The sequence below is a fragment of the Pristiophorus japonicus genome, unplaced genomic scaffold (assembly GCF_044704955.1).
Source record: "Pristiophorus japonicus isolate sPriJap1 unplaced genomic scaffold, sPriJap1.hap1 HAP1_SCAFFOLD_1026, whole genome shotgun sequence".
Lineage (NCBI taxonomy): Eukaryota > Metazoa > Chordata > Chondrichthyes > Pristiophoridae > Pristiophorus > Pristiophorus japonicus.
The window spans coordinates 36,794-61,862 of record NW_027250677.1 but is presented as its reverse complement, the minus strand read 5'-3'; the positions used below and the strand labels follow the sequence as shown (position 1 = coordinate 61,862).

Sequence of the window (25,069 nt, the reverse complement as noted above, 5' to 3'; positions counted from 1 at the left end):
ACACCCCTCACTGTAACACTGATATACCCCACACCCCTCACTGTAACACTGATATACCCCACACCCCTCACTGTAACACTGATATACCCCACACCCCTCACTGTAACACTGATATACCCCACACCCCTCACTGTAACACTGATATACCCCACACCCCTCACTGTAACACTGATATACCCCACACCCCTCACTGTAACACTGATATACTCCACACCCCTCACTGTAACACTGATATACCCCACACCCCTCACTGTAACACTGATATACACAACACCCCTCACTGCAACACTGATATATTCCACACCGCTCACTGTAACACTGATATACCCCACACCCCTCACTGTAACACCGATATACCCCACACCACTCACTGTAACACCGATATACCCCACACCACTCACTGTGACACTGATATACCCCACACCCCTCACTGTAACACTGATATACCCCACACCCCTCACTGTAACACTGATATAACCCACACCGCTCACTGTAACACTGATATACCCCACACCCCTCACTGTAACACTGATATACCCCACACCCCTCACTGTAACACTGATATACCCCACACCCCTCACTGTAACACTGATATACCCCACACCTCTCACTGTAACAATGATATACCCCACACCCCTCACTGTAACACACTGATATACCCCACACCCCTCACTGTAACACTGATATACCCCACACCCCTCACTGTAACACTGATATACCCCACACCCCTCACTGTAATACTGATATACCCCACACCACTCACTGTAACACTGATATACCCCACACCCCTCACTGTAACACTGATATACCCCACACCCCTCACTGTAACACTGATATACCCCACACCTCTCACTGTAACACTGATATACCCCACATCCCTCACTGTAACACACTGATATACCCCACACCCCTCACTGTAACACTGATATACCCCACACCCCTCACTGTAACACTGATATACCCCGCACCCCTCACTGTAACACTTATATACCCCGCACCACTCACTGTAACACTGATATACCCCGCACCCCTCACTGTAACACTGATATATCCCACACCCCTCACTGTAACACTGATATACCCCACACCCCTCACTGTAACACCGATACACCCCACACCCCTCACTGTAACACTGATATATCACACACCCTCACTGTAACACTGATATACCCCACACCCCTCACTGTAACACTGATATACACCACACCCCTCACTGTAACACTGATATACCCCACTCCCCTCACTGTAACACTGATCTACCCCACACCCCTCACTGTAACACCGATATACCCCACACCCCTCACTGTAACACTGATATACCCGAAACCCCTCACTGTAACACTGATATACCCCACACCCCTCACTGTAACACCGAAATACCCCACACCCCTCACTGTAACACTGATATACCCCACACCCCTCACTCTAACACTGATATACCTCACATACCTTACTGTAACACTGATATACCCCACACCCCTCACTGTAAAACTGATATACCCCACACCCTTCACTGTAACACTGATATACCCCACACCCCTCACTGTAACACCGATATACCCCACACCCCTCACTGTAACACACTGATATATCCCACACCCCTCACTGTAACACTGATATACCCCACACCCCTCACTGTAACACCGATATACCCGACACCCCTCACTGTAACACTGATATATTCCACACCCCTCACTGTAACACTGATATACCCCACACCCCTCACTGTAACACCGATATACCCGACACCCCTCACTGTAACACTGATATATTCCACACCCCTCACTGTAACACTGATATACCCCACACGCCTCACTGTAACACTGATATACCCCACACCCCTCACTGTAACACACTGATATATCCCACACCCCTCACTGTAACACTGATATACCCCACACCCCTCACTGTAACACTGATATACCCCACACCCCTCACTGTAACACACTGATCTCTCCCACACCCCTCACTGTAACACTGATATACCCTACACCCCTCACTGTAACACTGATATACCCCACACCCCTCACTGTAACACTGATATACCCCACACCCCTCACTGTAACACTGATATACCCTACACCCCTCACTGTAACACTGATATATCCCACACCCCTCACTGTAACACTGATATACCCTACACCCCTCACTGTAACACTGATATACCCCACACCCCTCACTGTAACACTGATATACACCACACCCCTCACTGTAACACTGATATACCCCACACCCCTCACTGTAACACTGATATACCTCACACCCCTCACTGTAACACTGATATACCCCACACCCCTCACTGTAACACTGATATACCCCACACCCCTCACTGTAACACTGATATACCCCACACCCCTCACTGTAACACCGATATACCCCACACCCCTCACTGTAACACTGATATACCCCACACCCCTCACTGTAACACTGATATACCCCACACCCCTCACTGTAACACTGATATACCCTACACCCCTCACTGTAACACTGATATACCTCACATCCGTCACTGTAACACTGATATATTCCACACCGCTCACTGTAACACCGATATACCCCACACCCCTCACTGTAACACCGATATACCCCACACCACTCACTGTAACACCGATATACCCCACACCACTCACTGTGACAATGATATACCCCACACCCCTCACTGTAACACTGATATACCCCACACCCCTCACTGTAACACTGATATACCCCACACCCCTCACTGTAACACTGATGTACCCCACACCCCTCACTGTAACACTGATATACCCCGCACCCCTCACTGTAACACTGATATACCCCACACCCCTCACTGTAACACTGATATACTCCACACCCCTCTCTGTAACACCGATATACCCCGCACCCCTCACTGTAACACCGATATACCCCACACCCCTCACTGCAACACCGATATACCCCACACCCCTCACTGTAACACTGATATACCCCACACCCCTCACTGTAACACTGATATACCCCACACCCCTCACTGTAACACTGATATACCCCACACCCCTCACTGTAACACTGATATACCCCACACCCCTCACTGTAACACCGATATACCCCACACCACTCACTGTAACACCGATATACCCCACACCACTCACTGTGACACTGATATACCCCACACCCCTCACTGTAACACTGATATACCTCACACCCCTCACTGTAACACCGATATACCCCACACCACTCACTGTAACACCGATATACCCCACACCACTCACTGTAACACCGATATACCCCACACCACTCACTGTGACACTGATATACCCCACACCCCTCACTGTAACACTGATATACCCCACACCCCTCACTGTAACACTGATATACCCCACACCCCTCACTGTAACACTGATGTACCCCACACCCCTCACTGTAACACTGATATACCCCGCACCCCTCACTGTAACACTGATATACCCCACACCCCTCACTGTAACACTGATATACTCCACACCCCTCTCTGTAACACCGATATACCCCGCACCCCTCACTGTAACACCGATATACCCCACACCCCTCACTGCAACACCGATATACCCCACACCCCTCACTGTAACACTGATATACCCCACACCCCTCACTGTAACACTGATATACCCCACACCCCTCACTGTAACACTGATATACCCCACACCCCTCACTGTAACACTGATATACCCCACACCCCTCACTGTAACACCGATATACCCCACACCACTCACTGTAACACCGATATACCCCACACCACTCACTGTGACACTGATATACCCCACACCCCTCACTGTAACACTGATATACCTCACACCCCTCACTGTAACACCGATATACCCCACACCACTCACTGTAACACCGATATACCCCACACCACTCACTGTGACACTGATATACCCCACACCCCTCACTGTAACACTGATATACCCCACACCCCTCACTGTAACACTGATATAACCCACACCGCTCACTGTAACACTGATATACCCCACACCCCTCACTGTAACACTGATATACCCCACACCCCTCACTGTAACACTGATATACCCCACACCCCTCACTGTAACACTGATATAACCCACACCGCTCACTGTAACAATGATATACCCCACACCCCTCACTGTAACACTGATATACCCCACACCCCTCACTGTAACACTGATATACCCCACACCCCTCACTGTAACACTGATATATCCCACACCCCTCACTGTAACACTGATATACCCCACACCCCTCACTGTAACACCGATACACCCCACACCCCTCACTGTAACACTGATATATCACACACCCTCACTGTAACACTGATATACCCCACACCCCTCACTGTAACACTGATATACACCACACCCCTCACTGTAACACTGATATACCCCACTCCCCTCACTGTAACACCGATATACCCCACACCCCTCACTGTAACACTGATATACACCACACCCCTCACTGTAACACTGATAGACCCCACACCCCTCACTGTAACACTGATATACCCCACACCCCTCACTGTAACACTGATCTACCCCACACCCCTCACTGTAACACCGATATACCCCACACCCCTCACTGTAACACTGATATACCCGAAACCCCTCACTGTAACACTGATATACCCCACACCCCTCACTGTAACACCGAAATACCCCACACCCCTCACTGTAACACTGATATACCCCACACCCCTCACTCTAACACTGATATACCTCACATACCTTACTGTAACACTGATATACCCCACACCCCTCACTGTAAAACTGATATACCCCACACCCTTCACTGTAACACTGATATACCCCACACCCCTCACTGTAACACCGATATACCCGACACCCCTCACTGTAACACTGATATATTCCACACCCCTCACTGTAACACTGATATACCCCACACGCCTCACTGTAACACTGATATACCCCACACCCCTCACTGTAACACACTGATATATCCCACACCCCTCATTGTAACACACTGATATACCCCACACCCCTCACTGTAACACTGATATACCCCACACCCCTCACTGTAACACTGATATACATCACACCCCTCACTGTAACACACTGATCTCTCCCACACCCCTCACTGTAACACTGATATACCCTACACCCCTCACTGTAACACTGATATACCCCACACCCCTCACTGTAACACTGATATACCCCACACCCCTCACTGTAACACTGATATACCCTACACCCCTCACTGTAACACTGATATATCCCACACCCCTCACTGTAACACTGATATACCCTACACCCCTCACTGTAACACTGATATACCCCACACCCCTCACTGTAACACTGATATACCCCACACCCCTCACTGTAACACCGATATACCCCACACCCCTCGCTGTAACACTGATATACTCCACACCCCTCACTGTAACACTGATATACCCCACACCCCTCACTGTAACACCGATATACCCCACACCCCTCACTGTAACACTGATATACACCACACCCCTCACTGTAACACTGATATACCCCACACCCCTCACTGTAACACTGATATACCCCACACCCCTCACTGTAACACTGATATACACCACACCCCTCACTGTAACACCGATATACCCCACACCCCTCGCTGTAACACTGATATACTCCACACCCCTCACTGTAACACTGATATACTCCACACCCCTCACTGTAACACTGATATATCACACACCCCTCACTGTAACACTGATATACCCCACACCCCTCACTGTAACACTGATATACACCACACCCCTCACTGTAACACTGATATACCCCACACCCCTCACTGTAACACTGATATACCCCACACCCCTCACTGTAACACTGATATACCCCACACCCCTCACTGTAACACTGATATACCCCACACCCCTCACTGTAACACCGATATACCCCACACCCCTCACTGTAACATTGATATACCCCACACCCCTCACTGTAACACTGATATACTCCACACCACTCACTGTAACACTGATATACCCCACACCCCTCACTGTAACACACTGATATATCCCACACCCCTCACTGTAACACTGATATACCCCACACCCCTCACTGTAACACTGATATACCCCACACCCCTCACTGTAACACTGATATACCCCACACCCCTCACTGTAACACTGATATACTCCACACCCCTCACTGTAACACTGATATACCCCACACCCCTCACTGTAACACTGATATACCCCACACCCCTCACTGTAACACTGATATACCCCACACCCCTCACTGTAACACTGATATACCCCACACCCCTCACTGTAACACTGATATATCCCACACCCCTCACTGTAACACTGATATATCCCACACCCCTCACTGTAACACTGATATACCCACACCCCTCACTGTAACACTGATATACCCCACACCACTCACTGTAACACTGATATACCCCACACCCCTCACTGTAACACTGATATACCCCACACCCCTCACTGTAACACACTGATATACCCCACACCCCTCACTGTAACACCGATATACCCCACACCCCTCACTGTAACACACTGATATACCCCACACCCCTCACTGTAACACTGATATACCCCACACCCCTCACTGTAACACTGATATACCCCACACCCCTCACTGTAACACCGATATACCCCACACCCCTCACTGTAACACTGATATACCCCACACCCCTCACTGTAACACTGATATACCCCACACCCCCTCACTGTAACACTGATATACCCCACACCCCTCACTGTAACACTGATATACCCCACACCCCTCACTGTAACACTGATATACTCCACACCCCTCACTGTAACACTGATATACCCCACACCCCTCACTGTAACACCGATATACCCCACACCCCTCACTGTAACACCGATATACCCCACACCCCTCACTGTAACACCGATATACCCCACACCCCTCACTGTAACACTGATATACCCCACACCCCTCACTGTAACACCGATATACCCCACACACCTCACTGTAACACTGATATACCCCACACCCCTCACTGTAACACCGATATACCCCACACCCCTCACTGTAACACTGATATACCCCACACCCCTCACTGTAACACTGATATACTCCACACCCCTCACTGTAACACTGATATATCACACACCCCTCACTGTAACACTGATATACCCCACACCCCTCACTGTAACACTGATATACACCACACCCCTCACTGTAACACTGATATACCCCACACCCCTCACTGTAACACTGATATACCCCACACCCCTCACTGTAACACTGATATACCCCACACCCCTCACTGTAACACTGATATACCCCACACCCCTCACTGTAACACCGATATACCCCACACCCCTCACTGTAACATTGATATACCCCACACCCCTCACTGTAACACTGATATACTCCACACCACTCACTGTAACACTGATATACCCCACACCCCTCACTGTAACACACTGATATATCCCACACCCCTCACTGTAACACTGATATACCCCACACCCCTCACTGTAACACTGATATACCCCACACCCCTCACTGTAACACTGATATACCCCACACCCCTCACTGTAACACTGATATACTCCACACCCCTCACTGTAACACTGATATACCCCACACCCCTCACTGTAACACTGATATACCCCACACCCCTCACTGTAACACTGATATACCCCACACCCCTCACTGTAACACTGATATACCCCACACCCCTCACTGTAACACTGATATATCCCACACCCCTCACTGTAACACTGATATATCCCACACCCCTCACTGTAACACTGATATACCCACACCCCTCACTGTAACACTGATATACCCCACACCACTCACTGTAACACTGATATACCCCACACCCCTCACTGTAACACTGATATACCCCACACCCCTCACTGTAACACACTGATATACCCCACACCCCTCACTGTAACACCGATATACCCCACACCCCTCACTGTAACACACTGATATACCCCACACCCCTCACTGTAACACTGATATACCCCACACCCCTCACTGTAACACTGATATACCCCACACCCCTCACTGTAACACCGATATACCCCACACCCCTCACTGTAACACTGATATACCCCACACCCCTCACTGTAACACTGATATACCCCACACCCCCTCACTGTAACACTGATATACCCCACACCCCTCACTGTAACACTGATATACCCCACACCCCTCACTGTAACACTGATATACTCCACACCCCTCACTGTAACACTGATATACCCCACACCCCTCACTGTAACACCGATATACCCCACACCCCTCACTGTAACACCGATATACCCCACACCCCTCACTGTAACACCGATATACCCCACACCCCTCACTGTAACACTGATATACCCCACACCCCTCACTGTAACACCGATATACCCCACACACCTCACTGTAACACTGATATACCCCACACCCCTCACTGTAACACCGATATACCCCACACCCCTCACTGTAACACTGATATACCCCACACCCCTCACTGTAACACTGATATACTCCACACCACTCACTGTAACACTGATATACCCCACACCCCTCACTGTAACACTGATATACCCCACACCCCTCACTGTAACACACTGATATACCCCACACCCCTCACTGTAACACTGATATACCCCACACCCCTCACTGTAACACTGATATACCCCACACCCCTCACTGTAACACTGATATACCCCACACCCCTCACTGTAACACCGATATACCCCACACCCCTCACTGTAACACCGATATACCCCACACCCCTCACTGTAACACTGATATACCCCACACCCCTCACTGTAACACTGATATACCCCACACCCCTCACTGTAACACTGATATACCCCACACCCCTCACTGTGAGCTGCATGGAGTGTAACGAGATGCATTGTGTGTTGCAGCGTGCATTCAATGCCACTGCTGTCGTGCGTCACATGTGTAAGCTGCCAGTTGGCGGTGGGGATGAAGAGGCGTCGATGAGCACATAAGGCCAGGACCAATCAGGTGAGGTAATTTTGTTCATTGAGGGAGTAGTGACCAATCAGATGAGGGACCAATCAGATGGCCTTTATTGCAAAGGGGATGGAGTATAAAAGCAGGGAAGTCTTGCTCCAGTTATACAGGGTATTGGTGAGGCCACACCTGGAGTACTGTGTGCAGTTCTGGTCTCCGTATTTACGAAAGGATATACTTGCTTTGGAGGCAGTTCAGAGAAGGTTCACTCGGTTGATTCCGGGGATGAGGGGGTTGACTTATGAGGAAAGGTTGAGTAGGTTGGGCCTGTACCCATTGGAGTTTAGAAGAATGAGAGGTGATCTTATTGAAATGTATCAGATTCTGAGGGGGCTGGACAGGGTGGATGCAGAGAGGATGTTTCCCCCTCGTGGGGGGAATCTAGAACTAGGGGGCACACAGTCTCAGAATAAGGGGCTGCCCATTTAGGATGGGGATGAGGAGGAATGTCTTCCGGTGAATCTGTGGAATTCTCTGCCCCAGAGAGCTGTGGGGGGCTGGGTCATTGAATATATTTAAGGTGGAGATAGACAGATTTTTGAGCGATATGGGAGTGAAGGGGTGGGCGGGGAAGTGGAGCTGAGCCCAAGATCGGATCAGCCGCGATCTGATTGGATGGCGGAGCGGGCTTGAGGGGCCGAATGGCCGACTCCTGCTCCTGTGTCTGATGTTATTATGTTTTGAACTTCTATGTGCTCCATTGAGTAGAGGGACAGAGGGACCTGGGAGTGCAGGTCCACAGATCCCTGAAGTTGGCAGGCCAGGTGGATGAGGTGGTTAAGAATGCACATGGAATACTTGCCTTTATTGGCTGAGGCATAGAATACAAGAGCAGGGGAGGTTATGCTTAAACTGTATTAGGCAACAGCTGGAGTACTGCGTGCAGTTCTGGTCACCACATTACAGGAAGGATCTGATTGCACTGGAGAGGGTACAGAGGAGATTTACCAGGATGTTGCACTGGAGAGGGTACAGAGGAGATTTACCAGGATGTTGCACTGGAGAGGGTACAGAGGGGATTTACCAGGATGTTGCCGGGACTGGAGAATTTTAGCGATGTGGAAAGATTGGATAGGCTGGGGTTGTTTTCTTTGGAACAGAGGAGGCTGAGGGGAGACCTGATTGAGGTGTATAACATGATGAGGGGCCTGGATAGAGTGGATAGGACGGACCTGTTTCCCTTGGCAGAGGGGCCAACAACCAGGGGGCAGAGATTGAAGTAATTGGGGGGAGGTTTCGAGGGGATTTGAGGGGAAATGTCTTCCACCAGAGGGCGGTGGGGGTCTGGGGGGGGAACTCGCTGCCTGAAAGGGGGGTAGAGGCAGAAACCCTCACCACATTTGGACGTGTGCTCGAAGTGCCGTAACCCACAGGCCTACGGACCCAGAGCGGGAAAGTGGGATTAGGCCGGGATGGCTCTTGGTCGGCCGGCACAACGTGGACACGATGGGCCGAACGGCCTCCTCCCGCGCTGTAAATGTTTGCGATTCTCTGGTAACCGTGTCTCTGTTCTGTTTCTAGCTGGTGTGTTGCGGCCTGTACTGTGACCCCCCCTACTGACCCCTGCCCCATTCCAGCGACCCCTCACCCCTGCCCCCTCCCTCCCCCAGTGACGGTGAGCGCCCCCCCTCCCCCGCCCCGTGACACGGCCTGCCGTGTTGTCTCAAGTTGTGTCCACTCTCGTATTGTCGGCATGCTCGCTTTCGCCCAACCGTGTCCCACGCGGCCACCATCTTTCCCCTCCCCCACTCTCGTGCCTCACCCTCGCATGGCCCTCCGACGGATCCCGGGCGGCACCCCTCCCCCATCCCCCCTCCCCCGCCCCACCGACAGGACACATGCCGCCATCTTGTCTGGCGCCTGTTGTCGGACTGCCGTCGTGAACAAGATGGCTGACTGCCGCGGGCGATGGATGTGCCGCCAATTCTGTCTCCACTGCCCCCCACCTCCCCCCCCGGCCTGTCGGGCGGCCCGCCAAGAATCCGACTCTGCTGCGTCCATCTTGAGCTAATGGCGCCCCCACCTCCCCCCGCTGGCCCGGATGGTTAAGTGCGTCGTTGGTCGAGGCGTGTCCTTTGGATCAGGAATGTTCCGGAGCCTGCCTTCCCTCCCCCCTCCCCCCCGCCCCGGGTCAGAGCGATTTCCTGTGGGGTGGGGGCAGGAAGGCCTCACAATTGGCCTCAGTGCCCGGTGATGGAGTGGGTGAGGGAGCCTGTCGAGGTTGTTCCCGAGTGTTGTCCGGTTGAAAGGGCAGGCTGTGGGACAAGTGGGGGGGTGGAGTGAGGGGGGGTGGAGTGGGGGGTGGAGTGGGGGGTGGAGTGGGGGGTGGGGGGGGCGGTGGGGGAGAGTTCGGCTGCAGCCTCCCATCTACCCGTCTCCTCCTGCAGTCGAATAGTCCCGACCGCCGCTGTTTGGCTGGTGCCTGGGGGGGAGGCGGCTGGGGAGGTGGTGTCACTAGAAGTCGTACACCCTCAACACGAGTCCGAGAGGGAAAGGAGGGAGGAGGGTGGAGGGGCGTGAGGGGTGCAGGGCGGGGGGGAGGGGTGTTGAGGTTGGCGGAAATGGAGAGGAACGGATGGCGGCTGGGCGGAGTTCAGCGAAGGAGCGCGGCGGTGGGGAAGGACCAGAAAGCTGGTTGGGTCCATTCTCCCCCCCTCCCGAGAAGAGAAAGCCCAGGTTGGCCCCTCCCAAACTCTCCCGCTCAGCTCCAATGTCAGCCGGCCGTCGAGGGGGAAGCGGCCATGTTGGTGGTTGCCGTGGAGACGGGAGAAGAGCGGGGTGGGGGGGCAATTGATGCCGTCACGCCGCTCGTGTTTGGCCGGGGGGAAGGGAAGCAGAGGGGGGGGGGGCCGTTTGGGAGCAAGGAGATTGAGAAAGGAGGGGAGGATGTGATCAAACATGGAGGGAGGGAGAATGGGCCCCCCACTCTCGCCCAGAGGCCATCGCCATCTTGCTGAGGTGGACCGTGACTGCTCAGGGAGGGCTACAGGTTTCCGGATTGAGGTGATGCTGGAGGTGATTGGGGGGGGGGGAGGAAGAGGGTGGTTGAGGGGGTTCCGACTCCAGCCACGTTGGCGAGGGCTGAACGGGGCCTACAGCAGGCTTCGATATGTCGCCATTTTATCGCGCTCGAATAACGAGGTGGCCCGAGTAAGACCGAGGAGGGAACGGGCAGAGGAGGAGAGTGGAGGGGAGGGGAGGGTTCAAACCCATAAACCCCTCCACCCCCCCCCGCCCTCCCCTCCCCTCTTAAAGCCGAACGCCATCGCCGCCCCCATCGTTGCCCGCCCACTCGAGACGCCCGCTCCTCTCCACGCTCGCCGTACCCACCGGGTGACATCACCAGCTCGCGGACAGCGGGATTCGACAGACGACATCGTCCACCGGCGGCGGCCGGTGGGGGAAGGGCGGTTGCCGCGGGAACGGAGGAGGGCGCGCGAGGACGTTGAAGCCTAACCTCGGCCCGGAGACGGATCTTTCGCCCGTTTGGGGAAATGTTAGCAGCATGCAAACCACATCCTGTCGTGCCCCTGTCCAGTGAGGCTCTGCCCTCGCCCATCCCGCATGCTCTCACTTGATGTTGGACGGGAAACGGTTTGAGATCATTTCCGACGCAAAGGAGACTTTCATTAAAAAGTGCAACAATCTCTGAAACCGTCGCCTCTTTCGTGGTCTGTCCTGGGCCTGTCCTGGGAGTGTTTGATGGGACAGTGTAGAGGGAGCTTTACTCTGTATCTAACCCCTTGTACCTGCCCTGGGAGTGTTTGATGGGACAGTGTAGAGGGAGCTTTACTCTGTATCTAACCCCCTGTACCTGCCCTGGGAGTGTTTGATGGGGACAGTGTAGAGGGAGCTTTACTCTGTATCTAACCCCCTGTACCTGCCCTGGGAGTGTTTGATGGGACAGTGTAGAGGGAGCTTTACTCTGTATCTAACCCCCTGTACCTGCCCTGGGAGTGTTTGATGGGACAGTGTAGAGGGAGCTTTACTCTGTATCTAACCCCGTGCTGTACCTGCCCTGGGAGTGTTTGATGGGACAGTGTAGAGGGAGCTTTACTCTGTATCTAACCCCCTGTACCTGCCCTGGGAGTGTTTGATGGGACAGTGTAGAGGGAGCTTTACTCTGTATCTAACCCCCTGTACCTGCCCTGGGAGTGTTTGATGGGACAGTGTAGGGGAGCTTTACTCTGTATCTAACCCCCTGTACCTGCCCTGGGAGTGTTTGATGAGACAGTGTAGAGGGAGCTTTACTCTATCTAACCCCCTGTACCTGCCCTGGGAGTGTTTGATGGGACAGTGTAGAGGGAGCTTTACTCTGTATCTAACCCCCTGTACCTGCCCTGCCAGTGTTTGATGGGAAAGTGTAGAGGGAGCTTTACTCTGTATCTAACCCCCTGTACCTGCCCTGGGAGTGTTTGATGGGACAGTGTAGAGGGAGCTTTACCCTGTATCGAACCCCGTGCTGTACCTGTCGGAGGTGAGTTCTCCCCGGTGTCCTGGAAACAATATTTATCCCTCAACCAATATTACTAAAGAAATAGTAAGGATTTTGACTGTGCCCAGAGAGTTACATTAGGGACAGGAGGAGGCCGTTCAGCCCCTCGAGCCTGTTACATTAGGGACAGGAGGAGGCCGTTCAGCCCCTCGAGCTAGCTCCGCTATTCAATGAGACACTGGTCGATGTATATCTGAACTCCATTCACCCACCTTGGCTCCGTATCCCTGGGCCAGCAAAAATGTATCAATCGCAGTCTTGAAAATCTCAATATTGGCCTTTGGGGGCACAGATTGTGTGAGGGGTTGGTGCAGACACAGGATGGTGGGTCGTGTCGGAGGGGCAGCAACATCAGTGGCCAAAGGGACCGTGGATACAACAACAACCTGCCTTTATATAACGCCTTCAACGTAGCGAAATGTCCCATGGTGCTTCACCAGATCGCAAATCAGGCCAAATCAGACAGCGAGACACACAAGGAGATATTGCGAAAGCTCGGAAGTGAGTTTACTGCGGCGTCTTAAAGGAGGAGAGAGAGGCGGAGAGGTTTAAGGAGGGTTGTCCTAGGAGGAGAGATTGAGTAGATTGGGCTGATACTCTGGAGTTTAGATGAATGAGAGGGAATTGTGAGGGGGATTGACAGGGTAGATGCAGGGAGGATGTTTCCCCCCGGGGCTGGGGAGTCTAGAACCAGGGGTCACACAGTCTCAGGATAAGGGCTCGGCCATTTAGGACTGAGATGAGGAGGAATTTCTTCACTCGGAGGGAGGTGAATCTTTGGAACTCTCTGCCCCAGAGGCTCAGTCGTTGAGTATAGTCAAGAAGATTGAGACGAGGGTTGGGGCGATGACACAGCCCTGTTTGACCCCGGTCCGGCGAGGATTGGGTCTGTGATGGATCCGTGGGTAAGGATCACGGCCTGCATGTCATCGTGGAGCAGGCGGAGGATGGTGACAAACTTTTGGGGGCCTCCGAAGCGGAGGAGGACGCTTCATAGACCCTCGCGGCTGACAATGTGAAAGGCCTTTGTAAGATCGAAGAAGGCCAGGGTTAAGGCTGGCACTGCTCCCTGCATTTTTCCTGCAGCTGTCGGGCTGCAAAGATCATGTCCGTTGTTCCCCGTAGGGGATGAAACCCGCACTGCGACTCCGGGAGGAGCTCCTCGGCCACAGGGAGAGGACGGTTGAGGAGAACTCGAGCGATAACTTTCCCAGTGGCTGGTAGCTGAGAGATTCCCCTGCAGTTACCGAATGGTCACAATCACTGCATCTCCGAGATCTCCCGGCATGCTCTCCTCCCTCCAGGTGAGAGAGATGAGGTTGTGTATCCATGCCAACAGCGCCTCTCCGCCATCAGGCTCTCAAATCTACCCCGAGCTCATGGTCTACAGGGCTGTAGTGATACCCGCCCTCCTGTATGGCTCAGAGACACGGACCATGTACAGTAGACACCTCACCCCCAGCTCATGGTCTACAGGGCTGTAGTGATACCCGCCCTCCTGTATGGCTCAGAGACATGGACCATGTACAGTAGACACCTCAAGTCGCTGGAGAAATACCACCAACGATGTCTCCGCAAGATCCTGCAAATCCCCCGGGAGGACAGACGCACCAACGTTAGCGTCCTCGACCAGGCCCAACATCCCCAGCATCGAAGCACTGACCACACTCGACCAGCTCCGCTGGGCAGGGCCACATTGTCCGCATGCCAGATAGAAACTTAGAAAATAGGTGCAGGAGCAGGCCATTCGGCCCTTCTAGCCTGCACCGCCATTCAATGAGTTCATGGCTGAACATGCAACTTCAGTACCCCATTCCTGCTTTCTCACCATACCCCTTGATCCCCCGAGTAGTAAGGGCTACATCTAACTCCTTTTTGAATATATTTAGTGAATTGGGCTCAACAACTTCCTGTGGTAGAGAATTCCACAGGTTCACCACTCTCTGGGTGAAGAAGTTTCTCCGCATCTCGGTCCTAAATGGCTTACCCCTTATCCTTAGACTGTGACGACACGAGACTCCCAAAGCAAGCGCTCTACTCGGAACTCCTTCATGGTGAACGAGCCAAAGGTGGGCAGAGGAAACGTTACAAGGGACCACCCTCAAAGCCTCCCTGATAAAGTGCAACATCCCCACCGACACCTGGGAGTCCCTGGGCCCAAAGACCAGTCCGCCCGAAGTGGAGGGAGTGCATCCGGGAGGGCGCTGAGCACCTCGAGTCTCAACGCAAAGAGCATGAAGAGGCCAAGCGCAGGCAGCGGAAGGAGCGCTCGGCAAACCAGCCGCTCCCACCCCTTCCCTCGACAAATGTCTGTACCACCTGTAACAGGGACTGGAGGGGGTTAAATAGATAGGGAGGGGTGTAGGGGCTGGAGGGGGTTACAGAGATAGGGAGGGGTGTAGGGGCTGGAGGGGGTTACAGAGATAGGGAGGGGTGTAGGGGCTGGAGGGGGTTACAGAGATAGGGAGGGTGCAGGGGCCATGGAGGGATTTGTAAACAAGGATGAGAATTTTGAAATCGAGGCGTTGCTTAACCGGGAGCCAATGTAAGTCAGTGAGCACAGCGGGTGATGGGTGAGCGGGACTGGGTGTGAGTTAGGACACGGGGTCAGTGAGCACAGGGGGTGATGGGTCAGTGGGACTGGGTGTGAGTTAGGACACGGGGTCAGTGAGCACAGGGGGTGATGGGTGAGTGGCACTGGGTGCGAGTTAGGACACGGGTCAGTGAGCACAGGGGGTGATGGGTGAGCGGGACTGGGTGTGAGTTAGGACACGGGTCAGTGAGCACAGGGGGTGATGGGTGAGTGGGACTGAGTGTGAGTTAGGACACGGGGTCAGTGAGCACAGGGGGTGATGGGTGAGTGGGACTGGGTGTGAGTTAGGACACGGGGCAGTGAGCACAGGGGGTGATGGGTGAGTGGGACTCGGTGCGAGTTAGGACACGGGGCAGTGAGCACAGGGGGTGATGGGTGAGTGGGACTCGGTGTGAGTTAGGACACGGGTCAGTGAGCACAGGGGGTGATGGGTGAGTGGGACTGAGTGTGAGTTAGGACACGGGGTCAGTGAGCACAGGGGGTGATGGGTGAGTGGGACTGGGTGTGAGTTAGGACACGGGGCAGTGAGCACAGGGGGTGATGGGTGAATGGGACTGGGTGCGAGTTAGGACACGGGGCAGTGAGCACAGGGTGTGATGGGTGACTGGGACTGGGTGCGAGTTAGGACACGGGGCAGTGAGCACAGGGGGTGATGGGTGAGTGGGACTGAGTGCGAGTTAGGACACGGGGTCAGTGAGCACAGGGGGTGATGGGTGAGTGGGACTGGGTGCGAGTTAGGACACGGGGTCAGTGAGCACAGGGGGTGATGGGTGAGCGGGACTGGGTGTGAGTTAGGACACGGGGCACAGGGGGTGATGGGTGAGTGGGACTGGGTGTGAGTTAGGACACGGGGCAGTGAGCACAGGGGGTGATGGGTGAGCGGGACTGGGTGTGAGTTAGGACATGGGGTCAGTGAGCACAGGGGGTGATGGGTGAGTGGGACTGGGTGTGAGTTAGGACACGGGGTCAGTGAGCACAGGGGGTGATGGGTGAGTGGGACTGGGTGCGAGTTAGGACACGGGGTCAGTGAGCACAGGGGGTGATGGGTGAGCGGGACTGGGTGCGAGTTAGGACACGGGGTCAGTGAGCACAGGGGGTGATGGGTGAGCGGGACTGGGTGCGAGTTAAGACACGGGGTCAGTGAGCACAGGGGGTGATGGGTGAGTGGGACTGGGTGTGAGTTAGGACACGGGGTCAGTGAGCACAGGGGGTGATGGGTGAGTGGGACTGGGTGCGAGTTAGGACACGGGGCAGTGAGCACAGGGTGTGATGGGTGACTGGGACTGGGTGCGAGTTAGGACACGGGGCAGTGAGCACAGGGGGTGATGGGTGAGTGGGACTGAGTGCGAGTTAGGACACGGGGTCAGTGAGCACAGGGGGTGATGGGTGAGTGGGACTGGGTGCGAGTTAGGACACGGGGTCAGTGAGCACAGGGGGTGATGGGTGAGCGGGACTGGGTGTGAGTTAGGACACGGGGCACAGGGGGTGATGGGTGAGCGGGACTGGGTGCGAGTTAGGACACGGTCAGTGAGCACAGGGGGTGATGGGTGAGCGGGACTGGGTGCGAGTTAGGACACGGGGTCAGTGAGCACAGGGGGTGATGGGTGAGTGGGACTGGGTGCGAGTTAGGACGCGGGGTCAGTGAGCACAGGGGGTGATGGGTCAGTGGGACTGGGTGTGAGTTAGGACACGGGGCAGTGAGCACAGGGGGTGATGGGTGAATGGGACTGGGTGCGAGTTAGGACACGGGGCAGCGAGCACAGGGGGTGATGGGTGAGTGGGACTCGGTGTGAGTTAGAACACGGGGCAGCGAGCACAGGGGGTGATGGGTGAGTGGGACTCGGTGTGAGTTAGGACACAGGTCAGTGAGCACAGGGGGTGATGGGTGAGTGGGACTGGGTGCGATTTAGGACACGGGGTCAGTGAGCACAGGGGGTGATGGGTGAGCGGGACTGGGTGCGAGTTAGGACACGGGGTCAGTGAGCACAGGGGGTGATGGGTGAGCGGGACTGGTTGCGAGTTAGGACACGGGGTCAGTGAGCACAGGGGGTGATGGGTGAGCGGGACTGGGTGCGAGTTAAGACACGGGGTCAGTGAGCACAGGGGGTGATGGGTGAGTGGGACTGGGTGTGAGTTAGGACACGGGGTCAGTGAGCACAGGGGGTGATGGGTGAGTGGGACTGGGTGCGAGTTAGGACACGGGGCAGTGAGCACAGGGTGTGATGGGTGACTGGGACTGGGTGCGAGTTAGGACACGGGGCAGTGAGCACAGGGGGTGATGGGTGAGTGGGACTGAGTGCGAGTTAGGACACGGGGTCAGTGAGCACAGGGAGTGATGGGTGAGTGGGACTGGGTGCGAGTTAGGACACGGGGTCAGTGAGCACAGGGGGTGATGGGTGAGCGGGACTGGGTGTGAGTTAGGACACGGGGCACAGGGGGTGATGGGTGAGCGGGACTGGGTGCGAGTTAGGACACGGTCAGTGAGCACAGGGGGTGATGGGTGAGCGGGACTGGGTGCGAGTTAGGACACGGGGTCAGTGAGCACAGGGGGTGATGGGTGAGTGGGACTGGGTGCGAGTTAGGACGCGGGGTCAGTGAGCACAGGGGGTGATGGGTCAGTGGGACTGGGTGTGAGTTAGGACACGGGGTCAGTGAGCACAGGGGGTGATGGGTGAGTGGCACTGGGTGCGAGTTAGGACACGGGTCAGTGAGCACAGGGGGTGATGGGTGAGCGGGACTGGGTGTGAGTTAGGACACGGGTCAGTGAGCACAGGGGGTGATGGGTGAGTGGGACTGGGTGCGAGTTAGGACACGGGGCAGTGAGCACAAGGGGTGATGGGTGAGTGGGACTGAGTGTGAGTTAGGACACGGGGTCAGTGAGCACAGTGGGTGATGGGTGAGTGGGACTGGGTGCGAGTTAGGACACGGGGGCAGCGAGCACAGGGGGTGATGGGTGAGTGGGACTGGGTGCGAGTTAGGACACGGGGCAGCGAGCACAGGGGGTGATGGGTGAGTGGGACTCGGTGCGAGTTAGGACACGGGGCACAGGGGGTGATGGGTGAGTGGGACTGGGTGTGAGTTAGGACACGGGGTCAGTGAGCACAGGGGGTGATGGGTGAGTGGGACTGGGTGTGAGTTAGGACACAGGGCAGTGAGCACAGGGGGTGATGGGTGAGTGGGACTGGGTGTGAGTTAGGACACGGGGTCAGTGAGCACAGAGGGTGATGGGTGAGCGGGACTGGGTGTGAGTTAGGACACGGGGTCAGTGAGCACAGAGGGTGATGGGTGAGTGGGACTGGGTGTGAGTTAGGACACGGGGTCAGTGAGCACAGAGGGTGATGGGTGAGCGGGACTGGGTGTGAGTTAGGACACGGGGTCAGTGAGCACAGAGGGTGATGGGTGAGCGGGACTGGGTGTGAGTTAGGACACGGGGCAGTGAGCACAGGGGGTGATGGGTGAGTGGGACTGGGTGCGAGTTAGGACACGGGGTCAGTGAGCATAGGGGGTGATGGGTGAGCGGGACTGGGTGCGAGTTAGGACACGGGGTCAGTGAGCACAGGGGGTGATGGGTGAGTGGGACTGGGTGTGAGGTAGGACACGGGGTCAGTGAGCACAGGGGGTGATGGGTGAGTGGGACTGGGTGCGAGTTAGGACACGGGGTCAGTGAGCACAGGGGGTGATGGGTGAGTGGGACTGGGTGAGAGTTAGGACACGGGGTCAGTGAGCACAGGGGGTGATGGGTGAGTGGGACTGGGTGCGAGTTAGGACACTGGGTCAGTGAGCACAGGGGGTGATGGGTGAGTGGGACTGGGTGTGAGTTAGGACACGGGTCAGTGAGCACAGGGGGTGATGGGTGAGTGGGACTGGGTGTGAGTTAGGACACGGGGTCAGTGAGCACAGGGGGTGATGGGTGAGTGGGACTGGGTGTGAGTTAGGACACGGGGTCAGTGAGCACAGGGGGTGATGGGTGAGTGGGACTGGGTGTGAGTTAGGACACGGGGCAGTGAGCACAGGGGGTGATGGGTGAGTGGGACTGGGTGTGAGTTGGGACACGGGGCACAGGGGGTGATGGGTGAGTGGGACTGGGTGCGAGTTAGGACACGGGATCAGTGAGCACAGGGGGTGATGGGTGAGTGGGACTGGGTGTGAGTTAGGACACGGGGTCAGTGAGCACAGGGGGCGATGGGTGAGTGGGACTCGGTGTGAGTTGGGACACGTGGCAGTGAGCACAGGGGGTGATGGGTGAGTGGGACTGGGTGTGAGTTAGGACACGGGGTCAGTGAGCACAGGGGGTGATGGGTGAGTGGGACTGGGTGTGAGTTGGGATACGGGGCAGTGAGCACAGGGGGTGATGGGTGAGTGGGACTGGGTGTGAGTTAGGACACGGGGTCAGTGAGCACAGGGGGTGATGGGTGAGTGGGACTGGGTGTGAGTTAGGACACGGGGCAGTGAGCACAGGGGGTGATGGGTGAGTGGGACTGGGTGTGAGTTAGGACACGGGGCAGTGAGCACAGGGGGTGATGGGTGAGTGGGACTGGGTGTGAGTTGGGATACGGGGCAGTGAGCACAGGGGGTGATGGGTGAGTGGGACTGGGTGTGAGTTAGGACACGGGGCAGTGAGCACAGGGGGTGATGGGTGAGTGGGACTGGGTGCGAGTTAGGACACGGGGTCAGTGAGCACAGGGGGTGATGGGTGAGTGGGACTGGGTGCGAGTTAGGACACGGGGTCAGTGAGCACAGGGGGTGATGGGTGAGCGGGACTGGGTGCGAGTTAGGACACGGGGTCAGTGAGCACAGGGGGTGATGGGTGAGTGGGACTGGGTGTGAGTTAGGACACGGGGGCCGCCCAGTCTTGGATCACCTCTAGTTTACGTCGGGTAGAACGTCGGGAATAATGAAGTCTCGGAGATCCCCGCCCCCTCCCCCTTCACCTCCTCAGACCCTATTTGAGAGAAAGGCGACAAATTGAGGCATTTGGTGATTTGTGGTCAAGTTGGCCCGCGCAGTGCATTCTGGGGAGGGCAAATTGGCCCGCCGTCGACGCTGCGCATGCGTGTCTCCGACGCTGACGGCAGTTGGATGTCGGCGGCGGCAGTGCGCAGCCGCAAAATAGGAGGTGGCGGGCGGTCCAGTGTGGGTCCTGGCCTCTGCGCATGCGCACGCGGCACCCCATGGGAGTTGTAGTCCGCCAGCTGCCGCACGGCGCATGCCCGCAATGGGAGGCGGCGGGTTAGAAAACTACAAGTGGCAGGTCAGAGGGCAGGTAAAGTTGCGTATGCCGCCGCGCAGCCTCGTATAGCGCCTGCGCCACCTAGATATTCGACTTCCCATATGGTCTAGCGGTTAGGATTCCTGGTTTTCACCCAGGCGGCCCGGGTTCGACTCCCGGTATGGGAAACCTCCTTTTGTCCCAACCTGCAGGTGGACGTCTCAAACTTTTCAAACTCAATCAAAGTTTTACATTGTTTAGAAAATGGTATTTTTTTTAAGGGTTTAATAAAAATTTATACCTTTTTTAGCCTTTAATGGGATGGTTACAATGTTAAATACACATTTCAAACTTTTAATATCAAATGGACATTTTTATATTAAATATACATTTTAAACTTTTAATATCAAATAAACATTTTTATATTAAATATACATTTTAAACTTTTAATATCAAATGGACATTTTTATATTAAATATACATTTTAAACTTTTAATATCAAATAAACATTTTTGTATTAAATATACATTTTAAACTTTTTAAATCTTAACTAGAAATGATTATCAAATGTAATTATCAAAAAGATATCTTTAACTTTTAATATCAAATAGATATTTTTAACTTAACGAGAAATTGTTAAAACTTTTTTAATATCAAAAAGACATTTTTAACTTATTATTAAATAAAAAGAGACCCCCCCCCCACCCCGCTCTTCTTCCAATAGTACAGTGGGATCTTTTACGTACACCCAAGAGGGCAGGCAGGGGCCTCGGGTTTAATGTCTCATCCCGAAAGACAGCCCCTCCGACAGTGCAGGGCTCCCTCAGTACTGCCCCTCCAACAGTGCGGGGCTCCCTCAGTACCGCCCCTCCGACAGTGCGGGGCTCCCTCAGTACCGCCCCTCCGACAGTGCGGGGCTCCCTCAGTACTGCCCCTCCGACAGTGCGGGGCTCCCTCAGTACTGCCCCTCCAACAGTGCAGCACTCCCTCAGTACTGCCCCTCCGACAGTGCGGCGCTCCCTCAGTACCGCCCCTCCGACAGTGCAGTGCTCCCTCAGTACCGCCCCTCCGACAGTGCGGGGCTCCCTCAGTACCGCCCCTCCGACAGTGCGGGGCTCCCTCAGTACCGCCCCTCTGACAGTGCGGCACTCCCTCAGTACTGCCCCTCCGACAGTGCGGGGCTCCCTCAGTACCGCCCCTCTGACAGTGCGGCACTCCCTCAGTACTGCCTTGGTGTGTTAGTCTGAAGTTTTGTGCTCAAGGCTCCAGAGCTCGAGGGATTATAAGCTCAGTGTGTGCAACCTGTCCTCGGGATTTAACCCTCGAAGCCCTGGTATCATTCTAGTGACTGTGGATGAACAAAAAGAATGAGTAACCATTGTCTCCCATTATCCTTTGAAACCATAAAGAGTTTTGATCGAGTGGATCGGGAGAACCTGTTCCCGGGGGCAGGAGGGTCGGGTAACCAGAGGGACACAGATTGACGATAATCGGCGATGGAACCAGAGGGGGAGATGGGGAGAATGTGTTTACGCAGCGAGTTGTTGTGATCGGGAACGCGCTGCCTGAAAGCTCGGTGGGAGCAGATTCAATCGTAACTTTCAAACCGGGAATTGGATAAATACCTGAAGGGGGAAAATGTGCCGGGGCTGTGGGGAAAGGGCAGGGGGGGGGAGTGTGGGACTGATTGGGGTCGCTCTGTCACAGAGCCAGCACAGCGCGGGCTCCAGGGGCCCAATGGGATCCTCCTGTGCGGTGTGAGTCTATGGTTCTCTGAGGACGACCTGGCCAGGCGGGGGATTGGGAACTCAGTGCCATCAAACCACCAGGAGGAGCAGAACCTGCTGAAAAACCACCTGTGTCTCCTCATCTCCGCCGCCAGGGGGCGCTGCAATCTCCCCATTGGAGCATTTCCTGCTGCCTGCCGCCTGGTGGCGCTATCACCTGAGGAAGCTGCGATTCCTGCTCTGGGCCGCTGGGGGGCGCTGTGACCCAGATGCTGCAATTCCTCCTCCCTACCACCTGGCGGCCTTGCTGTCTCTGGGGCGCTGCCATTGCCCCCTCCCAGCCACGGGTGGCGCTCTAAACGAGGAAGCTGCAATTGCCCCTCCGGGCCTGAGGTGGCGCTATTATCAAAAGGGAGTTAGATGTGGCCCTTACGGCTAAAGGGATCGAGGGGTATGGAGAGAAAGCAGGAAAGGGATACTGAGGGAATGATCAGCCATGATCTTATTGAATGGTGGTGCAGGCTCGGAGGGCCGAATGGCCGACTCCTGCACCTATTTTCTGCTGAGCTGCAGTTGCCCTTCCAGGCCTAAGGTGGCGCTATCACTGAACAGCTGCAATTCCCCCTCCCTTCCACTGGCGGCGCTCTAACCCAGGAGCTGCAATGCCCCCTGCAGGCCACCTGTGGCGCTATGACCCAGCAGCTGTAATTCCCCCTCCCAGATTGAGGGGGCGCTGTGGGTGATGTGCTGCCGTTGCCCCTCCCAGACTGAGATGGCGCTGTGAGCCCCGAGCTGCAATTACCCCTCCCGCCCACCAGTGGCGCTCTAACCCAGGTGCTGTAGTTCCGCCTCCCAGCCTCAGGCGGCGCTGTGACATAGCAGCTGCAGTTGCCCCTACCGGCCTGAGGCGGCGCTGTGATTGATGAGCTGCAATTCCGTCTCCCAGATTGAGGTGGCGCTGTGACCCAGGAGCTGCAGTTCCCCCTCCCGCCCACCCACGGCGCTGTGAGTGCTGAGCTGCAGTTCCCCCTCCCAGTCTGAGGCTGCGCTGTGACCCAGCAGCTGCAGTTCCCCCTCCCAGTCTGAGGCGGCGCTGTGACCCAGCAGCTGCAGTTCCCCCTCCCAGTCTCAGGCGGCGCTGTGACCCAGCAGTTGCAGTTCCCCCTCCCAGTCTGAGGCGGCGCTGTGACCCAGCAGCTGCAGTTCCCCCTCCCAGTCTGAGGCGGCGCTGTGACCCAGCAGCTGCAGTTGCCCCTCCCAACCTCAGGCGGCGCTGTGACCCAGCAGCTGCAGTTGCCCCTCCCAGCCTCAGGCGGCGCTGTGACCCAGCAGCTGCAGTGGTCCCTCCCAGTCTCAGGCGGCGCTGTGACCCAGCAGCTGCAGTTGCCCCTCCCAGCCTCAGGCGGCGCTGTGACCCAACAGCTGCAGTTCCCCCTCCCAGTCTGAGGCTGCGCTGTGACCCAGCAGCTGCAGTTCCCCCTCCCAGTCTGAGGCTGCGCTGTGACCCAGCAGCTGCAGTTCCCCCTCCCAGCCTCAGGCGGCGCTGTGACCCAACAGCTGCAGTTCCCCCTCCCAGTCTCAGGCGGCGCTGTGACCCAGCAGCTGCAGTTCCAACTCCCAGTCTGAGGCGGCGCTGTGACCCAGCAGCTGCAGTGGTCCCTCCCAGTCTGAGGCGGCGCTGTGACCCAGCAGCTGCAGTGGTCCCTCCCAGTCTCAGGCGGCGCTGTGACCCAGCAGCTGCAGTTGCCCCTCCCAGCCTCAGGCGGCGCTGTGACCCAGCAGCTGCAGTTGCCCCTCCCAGCCTCAGGCGGCGCTGTGACCCAGCAGCTGCAGTTGCCCCTCGCAGCCTCAGGCGGCGCTGTGACCCAGCAGCTGCAGTTCCCCCTCCCAGTCTGAGGCGGCGCTGTGACCCAGCAGCTGCAGTTGCCCCTCCCAGCCTCAGGCGGCGCTGTGACCCAGCAGCTGCAGTTGCCCCTCCCAACCTCAGGCGGCGCTGTGACCCAGCAGCTGCAGTTGCCCCTCCCAGCCTCAGGCGGCGCTGTGACCCAGCAGCTGCAGTTGCCCCTCGCAGCCTCAGGCGGCGCTGTGACC

The 25,069-nt window shown here is 55.7% G+C and overlaps 1 protein-coding gene and 1 non-coding gene across 2 annotated transcripts in view; both read left to right on the top strand.

The window, feature by feature from the left end:
• LOC139241275 (calcium/calmodulin-dependent protein kinase type 1-like) overlaps positions 1 to 11,201 on the top strand; it is a gene marked incomplete at its 5' end in the record, with an annotated part of 69,452 nt that extends 58,251 nt beyond the window's left edge. Inside the window, 2 exons of the mRNA XM_070869924.1 lie at positions 8,843 to 8,945; positions 10,476 to 11,201. Coding sequence (XP_070726025.1) covers positions 8,843 to 8,929 — 87 coding nt within the window. The remainder of the gene's footprint in view (positions 1 to 8,842; positions 8,946 to 10,475) is intronic.
• Positions 11,202 to 21,367: 10,166 nt separating this feature from the next.
• On the top strand, positions 21,368 to 21,439 carry trnae-uuc (transfer RNA glutamic acid (anticodon UUC)). Its single transcript has one exon. It is a non-coding gene; the product is annotated as a tRNA-Glu (tRNA).
• Positions 21,440 to 25,069: the final 3,630 nt, after the last annotated feature.